Below are 14,873 nucleotides of genomic sequence, written 5' to 3'. Positions count from 1 at the left end.
TAATGGGATACAAGAGTGATGGTGTCTGTTGTATGTATGTATGTAATAAATATAAATATGACAGCTATGCTATGGATTAATTTAACCTAGCAGGCAAGCATGGTCGCGCGATAAATGATAAAACATCAGGCCGTCCCTATCGCACTTACAAATAGTGCGATAGGGACGCTTATACGCCCATATTTTTGATACTAACCGAAGTAGTCATGTAGCTTTTGTCAGCTAATAGCTCGTTAATATTTATGTTAAATTAAACAAAATGGGTCAAAAAATACCTACCCATTTGGGCCCCTGCCATTGGCCTAATTAGCTATGTTACGGTGTACCCTTGTTTCGCCGACAAACTTTTCATCGAATATCATTTCTTCTTCTGGAGTAGTGCTACCCCGTCTATTTCACGCAAAATAGGCACAATGGATGTCGACTTGCGGAAAATGCCCAATACAACTAGTTAGTTGTAAACTAGTTAGTTAGAAATGATAGTTAGTTAACTATCATTTCTTCGACAACAAATCATCGAAAGTTTAGTTCGAGTAAAATTGTTTCGAGTAATTCTGTTTCAACAACTATTTATTTGAAATTTTCTTAGTTATCATAAATACTATTCAAATAATATTTGTTCATCGCTGATTCGTTTCAAAGTACTTCAAATAGCAGAACTACAAAACATCGCAATTCATTTATTCGATGTATTATTACAAAACTTCCTATTAGGAAACTTCAAATTGTCGATTTTATCGTGGCACATACTTCCATAATTAAACTATGACCATTGGCTTAAATCCTATATTAGAGTAGGTTTAGGTTAGGTTAGAACTGCGATGCTACAAAACCATGAACGGCTTTTAAAGTACTTTTAGGTTAGGTTAGAACTGTGACCACACACACAAAAGACCAGCTTACAGAGTGGGTTTAGGTTAGGTTAGAACTGTGCTCACACAGAAACAAACGGCTTACCGAGTAGGTTTAGGTTAGGTTAGAACTGTGACCACACACAAAAACAAAGAGTAGGTTTAGGTTAGGTTAGAACTGTGATCACACAGAAACAAACTGCTTACAGAGTAGGTTTAGGTTAGAACCGCGACTCTAGACAACAACCAACTTTTTTAAAAGTAGGTTTAGGTTAGGTTAGAACTGTGACCAAACAAACAGTTTACAAATTGTATAATTTAAAAAATAATCATAATTAAAATAATATTATGCGTAATGAATTGTATTCAATGTAAAATAAAATGAAATGAAAAAACACGAAACGAAATACCATGATAAAAAGTATACTCAGAATAACTTATCCACGAAATAAAAGTCTACGGTTTGATTTTACTTGTATCCATTGTTTTACGATATGAACTGTCGATGAAATGAAATTATTTGAAACGTTGTCTTTGAAATTATATTCGAACAAGTGTCTGTCGGCGATTCAAGGGTAAACCCTATGTTACACATCGCATTATATGGCGCCGGCACTTCCGGATTCGAATTCATAAAAAAATGCGTTTTTGTTCTTTAAAATACGACAGGTTATAACATTCAAAAAACAAAGTAACGCTGTTTGTTCTGATTCTAAGTTACTATACCATACAGACATCAGCATCATTGTCAAGTTAGTTTTTTTACTATTAGACGATGGCCTCTAAAAAGCTTTTATTGTTAATGTCGACTGACCATATTTCTTTTTAATCTATATGATATTCTGTAAAAATCATATTTAGTTTAATCGGGAATTTGTAGTGCTGTTAGAATCGAATCGAATGGCAATATTGGTTTAAATACATTTTCAGCTTGGAACTGGCGCAAAAGTCGTGGCGCAAGCGTCTCTCTGTGTTCTCAAGAAAGTCTCTGACGCCGCCGGTCGAAATGGGAATCCCACCTGCGGATTCTGACTTCAGTATTAATATTAGGTTTACTTTTGTTTCAATTTCATTTTATTTATATTTACGGAGATCATTCAATATGGTTATGTTAAGAAATCCTTGCGCAGTGATTCGGTTGGGAACTATCCGATCCAGTATTGGTACATTTCATATTCGCAGACTTCGCAGTATATACAAATACATCCAAGTACATGAGGATGTTAATATGCAAATTGCAAAGTAAGAGAAGAGAATCATTACAGAAATTCATTTTAATTAAATTAATGAAAAATAAACTCGATCATCAACGATATATAATAGCACTAACAACTTTTATTTAGGTATCGTGGCTTTTAAACTATACGAAATATTCAAGCACTACTGCCCTGGTATACTGAATTACTGCCCTGACTCGTAGGTATACACATTGTATTTTTATCCGACTGACAAGACATTTTATTAAATAACTTGCTTATGAATTAGAATTTTATTTGTATGTATAGCAGTTTAGTATAAAAGTATGTTTCTTCGTTGGTTAGTACCGATAGTTTTGGGTTTTCTAGCGGTCACTGTTTTTACTAGTTACACTTCATCTAATGTGCATTTTGGTTGTCTGTTTTTGTTAGTGTGTATCTATTTTGTTCATCTGTGTACTGTTTTGTTTTCGTTTAATGTACCTACATATCACGAGTGGTGTGGTTTTTTTATACTTACACTAGAATTTTTGAAAATTAACAATATCTTGTTTCATAATTTATTTGACAACAAGCATATAAAATAACTAATAACTAATTAAACTATTAATTATTTTTTAATATTTTTTATGCTTGCTTTTATATTTTTGGTCAAGTAAAACATTTTCAAGTCAATTTAGTCAATGTTATGTTATAATATTGTCTGAAAGGGCCTCTGTGCTGTTGGCTTCGGCCCCACACATGCCTCCCAAATGTCCGGGTCCCCCATGGTAATTGTTTCTTATAAAACGTTGGAACCTTTTACAATATTTGACGGTATTTTGTCCCACAACACAACTTTGCCAAGCAGCAGCAACTGTCTCAAACAGACCACATCAAAAAATGTTTACGAAGTCTCGCAGTATCTTATAGGTATAAACTGTTTAGTAGGGTACTTACATGTAAGTGTGTACGAGAAAACGTCCCACTTTGTCGATTGCTATAAAGCCGCTTTGTCAGTTTAGTCATATAAAAATACAAGATCTCGCCTTAGCGGGAATCCACACAGGCGACGCATGTCTTAAGACGCGGAACGGACGTCAGCACCACGCCGCCCGAGCGTAATTTAAAAAACGTCTCCTCAGTACATTTTGTATAGAAAGGACGCGCCCCCAGGCGACGCGGCGCGCGCCTCAAGCGTCCGGGGCGCGTCTTACGTCCTTACTGGTAACCGACAAAGTGGGACGTTTTACTAAACACACATATGATCATCTTATGACCCCTTTAGCATGGTATTTGATAGATATAATTGATATGATCCAGGGAGACGGACGAGGAGAGCGAGAGCGTGTGCACGGGCGGCGGCGACGAGGACGGCAAGGAGGCCAAGCAGGCCGCCGACAGCAAGAACACTATACGGAAGAAGACTGAAAAGTGAGTCACTCTCTTTACACTATAACGGCCCAGCCACGACATTGGTCTAAGCGCGACAGCGGTGAGCGGCCATATGTACGAATGACAAGTCCCATCGCTGTGTCTCGCTTCAATGTATGGCCGCCGCTCACCGCTGTCGCGCTTAGAACAATGTCGTGGCTGAGCCGTAACCCAGCGATAGACGAGAGATAAAATCATCCCACGATAAGTTTACAACGATTTTGATAGCCATGCCTCTGTAAGGGTCAAACGTATTAAACATGTCAAAATCTGGTAACTCACGTAAAAGTGTCGAAGATAGCTCGACATGTTTCGCTCCGTAACGAGGAGCATTTTCATTCACAATAGGCGAGACGACTAAAAAAAATTAATTAGTTCGTTAGTTAGATTATCAAAGAATTTTAGACACGTATTTTTTCTTTTTTTCTCGTAAACGAAAAATGACGACGGTACAGTGCGTTGAAGTTTCGCGTGACGTCACGCCTAGGTACAATTTTTACTTAGAAGTGACGTCACAAGCCCCCACTCCGGAACTTTGACGCTCTATATCTTTGTATTTTTTCATTAATTAGAAAAAGCGAAAAATATGTGTTCAGTATTTTTGGACAATCTAACTGACGGACTAAACAGAATGCCTTTTTTTTTATGTAGTCGTCATCGATCGTCGTAGTCGATTTTACATGTTTAATATGTCAGTGTCTCACGGTAGTTTTATTGTCAAGTAAACGTTATCATGCCATCGAAGTTTGACGTTTAAAATAACAGTTACACCGGTGGGGCTGTCAAAATTGTTGCAAACTTATCGTGGGTCGACTCTACTTGTCCCATTACACGCGTTGCTTCACCCCATGTCGCCTAGTATACAGTATGTAAATTAACGAAAACTATTTACTGGAAGACGCTACTATTTAGATCACTCTGAGCCACTTTTACTATGGAACCAACCCCCAAAGCGCGCAATAAAATAAAAACTCTCCCATAGGAAATATCAATCTAACTATCTATGATTTGACGACCGGTCTGGCTCAGCCTGTAGTGTCCCTGCCTGCTAAGCCGCGGTTCTGGGTTCGAATCCCGGTAAGGGCATTTATTTGTGTGAGTCATGAATGTTTTCTATGCATATACGTATGTATTTATCTATTTAAGTATGTATATCGTCGCTTAGCACCCATAGTACAAGCTTTGCTTAGTTTGGGGCTAAGTTGATCTGTGTCAGGTGTCCCTAATATTTTTTATTTTTTTTATTATGAAACTGTCAGAGATATTTTCTTGATTTCGGTGTCATAGTAAAAGTTTCTAAGTCTGACTTGAACATTAACGGGTTTCAATAAATGGTTTTTGTTAATTTACATACTGCATTCTCCAATTTGTACATCCAGGGGGCTGTATACTGGCAACAAGTGCCATGGAATATCTGAAGTCCGACATTTGAAACATTTTAAAGTAGAGAAGGAGAATATACGCAATACGATAAATAAACACTGGCAGACATATTGGGACCACCATGGACTAAAACTAAAGTTATAATAATTCATTAAGTGGTTATTTTGCTTTTGGTTCAAAGCACTATGTTATTTAAATAATTTCTCCTAGAAAAAGTTATCTCGTACTTCCACTTTGATCCTCGTATTGCTGATCCCAAGTTTGCTGCGACTTAGCCAACAGCTAACTAGACATCTTTTTCTTTAGAATTATATCCTCCTTGCGTTATCCCGGCATTTGCCACGGCTCATGGGAGCCTGGGGTCCGCTTTGACAACTTATCCCAAGATTTGGCGTAGGCACTAGTTTTTACGAAAGCGACTGGCATTATTGGAATTAGTCCGGTTTCTTCACGATGTTTTCCTTCACCGAAAAGGGACTGGCAAATATCAAATGACATTTCGCACATAAATTCCGAAAAACTTATTTGTGCGAGCCGGGGTTCGAACCCGCGACCTCCGGAACGAAAGTCGCACGTACTTACAGCTAGGCTACCAGCGCTTCCTCTTTATAATAAATTTATACAAATATAGGTATCTATATTTTTGTAAAAACAATTTTATTGAATAATTTATTATAAATTTAGGCCACCCCCTACTCCATTAGTGAAAAGTCACTCGCAAGACAGTATAAACACGAAAATAGTCCCCGAAGTGAACCACAACAGGTGACGGTGTGATACTAACAAGGCTGTGTTGTTGCGGTGCTGTTTTACAGATTTGTGAAGTGGTTTAATGATCATTTATAAATACCCATATCCGCTTGGCCCTTATGTTTTAATTGTCCCCTCGATAAAAATTATACATATACATACATGTACTTATAAAACCACCTGTGTAAGTTGGTCATGGATGACAGATAACTTATTAAACCTCCGTAATTTTAAATTTAAGGGAAGATATTTATTTATTTTTCATCACACCCGCACTTTAAATGTGCTATTGCACGCAGGCGGAGCGTGAGATATAGAAAAATCGTTCTCTCAAGGGAATAATGAAATTTCTTGTACCGTACTTAACTTTTTTACATCTATTTACATATTTTTTACATTGCGAGTGTGATGAAATTTATTTAATTCCACCATTCCCGAAAACCTAATGTTTGTTTTGATATCATTATGTTGGGAGTTTCGCTAACCATCGCATCTTAAGGATGTCAATAACATGTAAAATAACTCTTGTCTAATTAATATCTTTGTTCCCCTTAATAGTACATTACTTCAGACGCTGGGAAAGAAGGGCTTACAGGGTGAGTAGGCTACGCTCAGCCGGATAGTGCTACGAAGCCTGTAAGCCCTTTTCAGTGTATAGTGCTTTTTTCAACCTTGCAATGAAATAGGCTAAAAAACTGACCTTGAAAACTTACCTTGGATTTCGGGGGCAGTAAGTTACTCATGTCTACTTCTGCCTCCGCTCGCAATTTCGGAGATGTATCTACACTTTAAATCCACATCCACATCACTTTTGTTCGAACTCATTTTGAAATTTGAAAAAGCTCTTGATAAAATATTTGATAAATCTGAGCAAACCCAAACATAATTATATTTTTTTTTATTTAATTTCCGCGCTTATAGTTTTTTTTTAATCTGTTTAAGGTAACCTTTTAAACGGTGAAATTCGTTTTTTGAAATCTGTTTGAGGTAACGTTTTAAGGTTTTACCGCATTATAGTCTGGCAAAGAAGAGTAGAAATTAATAGTGGGTCCCAGCGTCTATGTAAACTGTTTTGCGTGTTTTTTTTTCTGATGATGGCGTTGTCGTAAGTATTAATTATTTTGTGGCGTTGTGTCAGAATTTGACGTTTAGAAACAAAACACTCGAGCATTGTAGTCTTACGGCCCGGCCACGACATTGGTCTAAACGCGACAGCGGTGAGACTAAGACCAATGTCGTGGCCAGGCCGTTAGGTGGGGAAATTACTATGAAATTCCTTTACATAACATCCTCACACAGCGCTCCAGATACGTAGTACTTCCCGACCTAATTTGAAGTACGTAATTACAACATTTCATTGCAAGTTTGTCAAAAATATTTTAATATGATTACCGCTCATTTATCATCAAAAGTATAGGATCAACTCGGCTATACCTTAATATATAATGCTTCACTGCTACCCAGCTGCTCACAAAAACCTGCGGGCGTAGCAAAGTAGTTGGATAAACTTTAATCGCATCGGTGCTTCCCTATCGCACTTACAAATAATGCGAAAAGGACGGCCGGACGTTTTATGGTTTATCACTCGACAGTGTTTGCCTGCCTGCTATGAATGTTTTTTACAAACTTTAATTATTACTTGACTGATTTCCAGACTAAAACGGTTCCTAGGCAGCACAGTGAAAAAGACAGTAGACGCAGCAAAATCGCTGGCACAGGAAGTGTCGCATGCACGACACAAGGAGGATGTCGCTGATATCGCGGATGACGTGCGAGGCGAGCACAACATCAAGCTGAAGGCCTCCAACTCGCACAAGGGGCCTTACGACTTCGACGGATGCGTTCGTCACGTGCAGGTTCGTAGATAAGTCTATACTCTGTACTTTTAGGTCTTTAAAATGGCGTAAACAAATAATTTGTACATTTTCCCTTAGTCCCAGGACAGGACGACCGGTCTGGCTCAGTCGGTAGTGACCCTGCCTGCTGAGCCGCGGTCCTGAGTTCGAATCCCGGAAAGGGCATCTATTTGTGTGATGAGCGCACAGATATTTGTTCCTGAGTCATGGATGTTTTCTATGTATATAAGTATGTATTTATCTATTTAAGTATGTATATCGTCGCTTGGCACCCATAGTTACAACAAGCCTTGTTTAGTTTAGGGCAAAGAGGATCGAGTTTCTAGAGAGTTACTGCCAAAGAAAAATGTGTAGTCGCAACCACTGCCATCTCTCGACACAGGCTTAAAACTTTTGAACCTCAGTTTTGACAATTTGGCCCATATTCTTAGCTTGATATGTGTTAAAATGTCAAATATTAATATTAGCGCCATCTAGTCGAGAGTACCCTGAAGGTGTATCACCATCTAGCCCGCCGTACCTTTTTCTCTATGGTTCCGAGGTACGTTTTTTTCTTAGACTTTTTCTGTCTATACGGAGTTACATAAGTATGTCTTTGGTTTGGGGTTAAGTTGATCTGTGTAAGGTGTTCCCAATATTTATTTATTTAGTTACAACATTTGTTGATTAACCAACCAAATATAACACCAAGCGGATCTGCCACTTTTTATCCTCCTTATTTTGGTCGAGTAATGTTTTCAATTACCCTCAAGTGGTTTAAGGAGCCTCTTTAGGGTAGATTTTGTTTATAATTATCTATTTAATTAAATACCTAAATATGCATAGGTACTATATATTTCGAGACTGCAATGTTCTTAACTGGCAAAATCAACTATGCTGTCCTCGAAAAAATCGTGAAAGTTTAAATCAGTATTAAGATAAGTTAAGAGGCTTAGTAGCAACTGGTCTACAACGCAAAATATCTACAATATTTTTCCGTTTTATCTTAACTTTAAAGCGAATTAGACGGAGCCCCGCATACGCGGGTCTCCAATTCTGTGCAGTTTGACCTTCGGCCATTTGAAGATATCTACCTAAAGAACCTAACGTACCTAAATATACCTGGACATTTTGCGTTTTAGACCAGTTTTTTTTTTTTTTTCCCTCCTCCCTCCATCTTTTATGTATTTTTTGATTTTATAATTCAAAACTTGTATCTTTTCTTTTGTTCTTTTCTTTTTATTTCTTTTCTTTTCCTTTCTTTTCTTATTATTACAATCATTACTATAAACTCTAACTTAATTTGGCAATTCCAATTTCTTTAGTTACATGTCTAATTGGTTTAACATTTGAATCGACTAAAATTAACAAAATAACAAAACTTTGATAAAATTACCACATTCTTATTGATGCGAATGCAACTAAAACTTAATATCATTTCTTATTTAAGGATCTACAACACTCGTTCATTTTCTAACCTAACCAAGATTTAACAATTCCAAATCAATTTTGCGTTGATCATCAAATACAAAAATTTTTAGAACTTACACTACATACAAACAGATATAAAAGAAAAATTTTTCACACTTATCCGTTATCAACCACCGTTATCACCGTGTATTGGTCGAAGCTATTGGTGCATGTTCTATTCGGTAGGGATGTAGTAGAGTTTAATAAATGAAACACATGTTGACTCTCCAAGGCATCAATATGTAATGTCGATTAGAATACAGATAGAATAAGCTGATCATTATGAGTAATACAGTTTCCATATATAAAGCATCTAGCCTACTTAATCTAATTAGGTATGCTTACACATCACACCTTCCCCCCTATTTTTTTTTTTTTTTTTTTTTTTTTTTTTAGAAAAAAAAAAAAATATTACACAAAAAAAATCATGTTTAACAAACTTTCAAATTAACCTACAATAAAAATACAGGTCAATCACTTTTATGTGTTATTGTATAATACGACACGCTCATAATTATGGTGAGGTGATTACTCTCTTAGGTTACGATAACAATAATATAATGAAATGTGACGCACACCTGGTGCACCGATGAGTCAATGATTATGACTAACTTATTACTAGCATAACTCGTTACATAACATAAGGAATAGTTCTATTTTTATGGATTACATTTTGTTTATTTCCTATAGAAACTTTTACATTAACATCCATGTCTTCAATAACAGAGTATGGACCTAAATACACTGGGTCCATTTTTTCACGTCCTTCTTTTTTCACTAATAATAAATCGCCTATTTTATACTTAATTGGATTACATGTTTTATCATATCTTTCTTTTCTTAACTGCTTTGACATAATTAAATTATTTCTGGCGTCTTCCTGAGCCTTTTGCAATCTATACCTTAAAGCTATCGGATAATCATCGAAGTTATACACAGGATCTATATTATTATTAGTTATATTAGTTGGTAAATTACAAAGTTTTCCGAATACTAATTCGAAGGAGTATACTTAGTTTCAGAATGCATAGTCGTGTTATAACTGAAGCACCAGAATTGAAGCCAGTTGCTCCATTCGTGAGCCTGGTTATCCGTCTGGATTCTGAGGAAAGCTCCCAGGGCCTTATGAGAGTTCTCCAAAGAACCGAGACTCTCATGGTGATATGCCGTGGATTGTATCTGATTTATTTTTAACAATTTACACGTATTTCGCATAGTTGAAGAAATAAATTCAGAACCTCGGTCTGTTGCTATCTCGCGCGGGATGCCGTAATGTAAAATAAAACCTTCAACGAATGCTCGCGCGACCGTTTCGGTCTCTTTATTGGGTAATGGGTAAGCCCATACGTACTTAGTGAGCTCGCACTGTATCGTCAATATGTAACTATACCCGTTGTTATCTTTAGTTAAAGGGCCAACTAGATCTAGATACACTTTTTCACATGCCGATGTGGCTGTGGTAGTAATAGACATCGGTTCTTTTATGTGTTTATGGAATTTTTGCTTTTGGCATTTATCGCATTTTTTTACAAAAGCTTTTATGTCATTTTCCATGCTTGGCCAGTAGTAGTGACGTTTTATATTATTCGTCATCCTACGCATACCCGCGTGTCCGCTAGTGGGTAAGATATGAAAATCATTCATGATGACTCGCCTGTCATCTTTATTCTTTACTTCTTTTGCACCCTTTATAATACATAGTCGTGGCCCGGACCACTTACTTATATTTTTTATATGTTGAGCTAGCTCTTTGATAATCTTTTCATTGTCTTTGTTTTTAATAACGCATATTTCGTTAATGTTTATAATATTGCAGAAAGCTTCCAATTCCCTCATGAAGAAAGCTCGTTTCATACATGATAGGGATACTGGTGCAACGCTAATAAGTGACAATGAGGGTGTATATACAAACGTATTGTTTCTGCTATAAATACAATCATTCATTTTCGCACACTTGCGATACTCTTCTGAATTAAAACTTAATTGTGTTGAATTGTTAGGTTTTTTTAGAATTTCGGCCACGTTTGGGTGATCAATCCAACCGTTTTGGAAATCCGTAGTGCCGGCATTTTTTTGCCTTTCTTTCTCTTCCATTCGCTTCTTTTGCCCACGTGTTGTTACGAACATAACTCTTTCACTCATGTCTTTCAGCTGTTCACTAGTTATCTCAACCCTTGATAATGCGTCTGCAGCCACATTATCTTTACCTTTCAAATACTCTACCACAAAATCGTACTCCTGTAAATACAATTTGAACTTGGTTAGGCGGCTGGAGGGATCCTTCATGTTAAATAAATAGACTAACGGCCTATGATCCGTAATTACTCTGAAACGTCGTCCAAATAAATAAGGTCTGAAATATTTTATTCCCCACAAAATAGCTAAAAGCTCTTTCTCAATGGTGGGATAATTTTTCTCCGCTTTGTTCAGGGGTCTACTGGCGTAAGCAACAGGTAAACCATCTCCGTTTGATAAAACGCAGCCTATCGCTATCCCTGACGCATCGGTGTGTATTCTAAACTCGTTATCTTCTGAAAAGTTAGGATATTGTAGCAATGGTGGGTTACTCATTGCTGTTTTTAGGGTATTAAATGCATCTGAACATTCATTAGTCCATACAAAGTCTACGTTTTTTTAAATAAATTATTTATTGGCTGAGCTATTTCGGCAAACTTCGGAATAAATTTTCTGTAATAGTTCGCAAACGCTACGAACCTTCTAGCTTCATCTTCATTTTTTGGAGTTGGATAATTTTTAATCGCTAAAATTTTGCTTGGATCTGGTTTGATTCCATCTGACGTAACTAAATGGCCTAAATATAAAATTTCCTTTTTTAGAAACGTACATTTTAGTGGGTTAAGTTTAAAGTTGACTTTCCTCAGCCTCGAAAATACGTCTATTAAATTTTTGCTATGCTCCTGAAGATTTCGTCCCATGACGATAATATCGTCAAGGTAAACGATACATTGTAAGTAATTCAAACCCGTCATTGCAACTGTCATCGCTCTGCTAAACGCACTAGCACTCGTTTTTAGACCCATTGGGAGGCGCTTCATTTGGTAGTGCTTATCAGCCAAAAATGCCGTGTATTGCCTACTCTTAGGGTCGAGTTTTACTTGATAGTATCCTTGATTAAGGTCCAAGGTGCTGAAATAAATTGCACCAGACAGTGAATCCAATATCTCGGTAATATTCGGTAATGGAAATTTGTCATTCTCTATACGCTCGTTAACTTTTCTGTAGTCAATTACGACCCTCCATTTCTTTTCCCCGCTGGAATCTGCTTTTTTAGGTACTATTAACAAAGGACTAGCCCATTCCGAATAGGACTCTTCGATTATGTCATCTCGTAACATTTGATCGATTTGTTTTTTAATTTCCGCTTTTTGAGAGTGAGGCAATCTGTATGGCTTACTGTAAACTGGAGATTCATTAGGCTTTAAATGGATTTTTTGTTCGTAAAGGTTCATGGTATTCAGCTTATCACCTGGTAGGTGAAAAATATCGGCAAACTTAGCGCAAATACTTGAGATGCTGGCGTTTTCTTCCGAATTTAAATAATTCAATTTTAACAAAGAAAGCAACAGTTTCACTCTTTCGGCGTTATTTGGACATTCATCAAAATTAAGAACGTCAAATTCCTCCAGTCGCCTAATTTCGGGAGTAACACACTTAATCCTCACAACCTGCTCTCGCGTGTTCAATAGTTTAACAGTCAAATTACCATCCGTACTTCTAGACAAAGAATTTGCTATGAAAATACCCTCGCATACTTCGCTGGCATAAACAACAAAATCTCCCGCGACATTAATGGGAACTTTTACAAAAATTTCACTTCGCGAAGGTAACTCAATGAATGATTGTTCGTTACTGCTATGTGTAGAGTAAACGTGTACCGGTATAAAGGATGTGCGGTTACCGTTTTTCAATTTCAAAACGTCCGTTTCAAAATCTATATTGCCTCTATATTTTTTTAAGAAATCCTGACCCAGGATCCCGTCCGCGTCAACCGGTAAATTTTCAAAAACATGAAATTTGTGACTAAATGATTCATTTGTCTCATAAAATAAATCGAGATAGCTGTAACCAACAGATGTAATTACACCGCCTAGCCCATTTACGTTTGTTGTGTGTGGGTGAATCATCGGAGCTGTTGGTCTTATCGAACCATATTTGACTGCACTCAATGACGCTCCGGTGTCCAATAGCCATGTCAACGACTTTCCATTTACGTGAAGCTGAACTGAATTCACGTTACCGAAGGCCATAATATAAGGTAAGGTGTTAGTTACGAAAAAACTGAAGATCAGACGATCTGGCTGGTGACTCGTTCGTGTCATTGCACTCACGAGCCGTGTTTACGTACTGCTTATTATGGGGCTTACGGGGTCCGAAACCGTTACCATTATGCCCGTAGCTCTTACGATATCCATGGCCGCGTAAACCACCCCTGAAAGCGCCACCGCCTCTGCCTCTGGGCAAGTAGGAAGCGCGTCCTTCGGTTTTCCTGTACTCGTACTGCGGGTGTCTCGCTGCACCTACCCTACTGTTGAAATATACATTTCCACGACCCGAAGCTATTTGGGCTCTTGCACCCCTACCGCGCACCGCGAACACCTGCTCTGAGGGTGTTGGTGTCATCGCAATCTCTTCATCCTTAGCACCCTGTATTGCGTCTTTAAGAGACGTGTAATTGCGAGCCGATATTACCGTACTTAACCGGTCATTTCGCAAACCACTGGTAAACCTGTGAATAGCCTGCCTTTCATTAAGGGGTTTTAGAACACTGTAAGCACTCGAATCACCATTGGCTTGTGAAATTGTCAGCTTGACAAAAATATCCTCTAAATCTCTACCGAACTGCTCTATACTCTTTCCCGCCTGCCTAGCCGTCTGCAACTGTTTCTGCAAAGCGGTATCCGACCTCCGAGTTAGCAGATGAAGTTTCATATCTGCAATTAAACTCGCTACTGTGGTATAGGTACCTGTTAACCGCAGTTTTGCATTGTAAGACAAACGTGTTTTCAAAACGAAATTTATCAACACCGGGATGTCAGCTTCGACTATCATTGTCCCATACAACTCTATGGCGTCGATTAATTGCAAAGAAACCTTTTCAGTATCATCCATGACGGGCAAAAGAGAGACTGCCGTCTTCAAGTCGAAATTCGATTTGGAACCCATGTTTGAATTAATTAATTGTTGCGATTCCCCGAACAGTTGCAATATTTTAGCATATGCTCTTTCGACTTCCGCAATATACTGTTGTACCTTATTGTCGAGGGGCACTTCCCCCTTTTCTACCTTTGAAATATAAATCTCTAAATAGGCATTATACTCGTTATAAACCGACTTTGCTTCCGAAAATTTTTCCTGCCCTAACTTCTCGCTTCTTCTAACTGGCCCAAGCTTAAGCAAATATTCCTTAAAATAATTAATGCGCTTATAAAATTCTAAAACATCTGGCATAACTATAACGAGCCTTAAGCTAATATAACGCCACACGATAAGGTCTACAGTCCATAGGAAAATAATTCACTACACTTACATGATTTCCCGGCAGGCCGATGAAAGTCTTTGTCACTTCACTACACTTACATGATTTTTCCGGTAGTCCGATGAAAGTCTTTGTCACTTAGTTCGTGGTAGGACACTCACACTGCTTTGCCGATCCGCAGCGCTCCAGGAATCCCCACGACAGCCGCTGCCCGCCACCTTAGACGGACGCACGCCTGCGCATCACCATAGCAGCCGCCTGGCGCTCGATCTTCTGCGTCAGACACTTGTGGATCCTTTTCCAGACGAGATAGACGAAGATAACGGTGATCATCACTCCCATAGCCATCGTTATGTATGATTGCCCATCCGCGTGGCTGATGTCCTGACTCGTCCTGGCGCTATTGCCCTGACCGGCCTGAGCTATGATGACCTCTTCCTTCTCCACTCTAGACACAGTTTTCCCCATCTTGAAAATA

At 38.0% G+C, this 14,873-nt stretch overlaps 1 protein-coding gene across 6 annotated transcripts in view; it reads left to right on the top strand.

Moving 5' to 3' along the window:
• The window catches only part of LOC125235865 (WD repeat-containing protein 44), a 36,087-nt gene that overhangs the window by 14,056 nt on the left and 7,158 nt on the right, over window positions 1-14,873 (top strand). For 3 of the 6 annotated variants that reach the window (XM_048142509.1, XM_048142493.1, XM_048142486.1), the window contains 4 exons: window positions 1,782-1,901; window positions 3,350-3,460; window positions 5,528-5,608; window positions 7,248-7,449. In XM_048142509.1, coding sequence (XP_047998466.1) covers window positions 1,782-1,901; window positions 3,350-3,460; window positions 5,528-5,608; window positions 7,248-7,449 — 514 coding nt within the window. The remainder of the gene's footprint in view (window positions 1-1,781; window positions 1,902-3,349; window positions 3,461-5,527; window positions 5,609-7,247; window positions 7,450-14,873) is intronic. The other 3 variants (XM_048142516.1, XM_048142501.1, XM_048142524.1) reach the window with 3 other exon arrangements.

Source organism: Leguminivora glycinivorella, chromosome 2, assembly GCF_023078275.1.
Source record: "Leguminivora glycinivorella isolate SPB_JAAS2020 chromosome 2, LegGlyc_1.1, whole genome shotgun sequence".
NCBI lineage: Eukaryota > Metazoa > Arthropoda > Insecta > Lepidoptera > Tortricidae > Leguminivora > Leguminivora glycinivorella.
The sequence above is the reverse complement of the archived record's forward strand: the minus strand, read 5'-3'. Positions and strand labels throughout refer to the sequence as shown.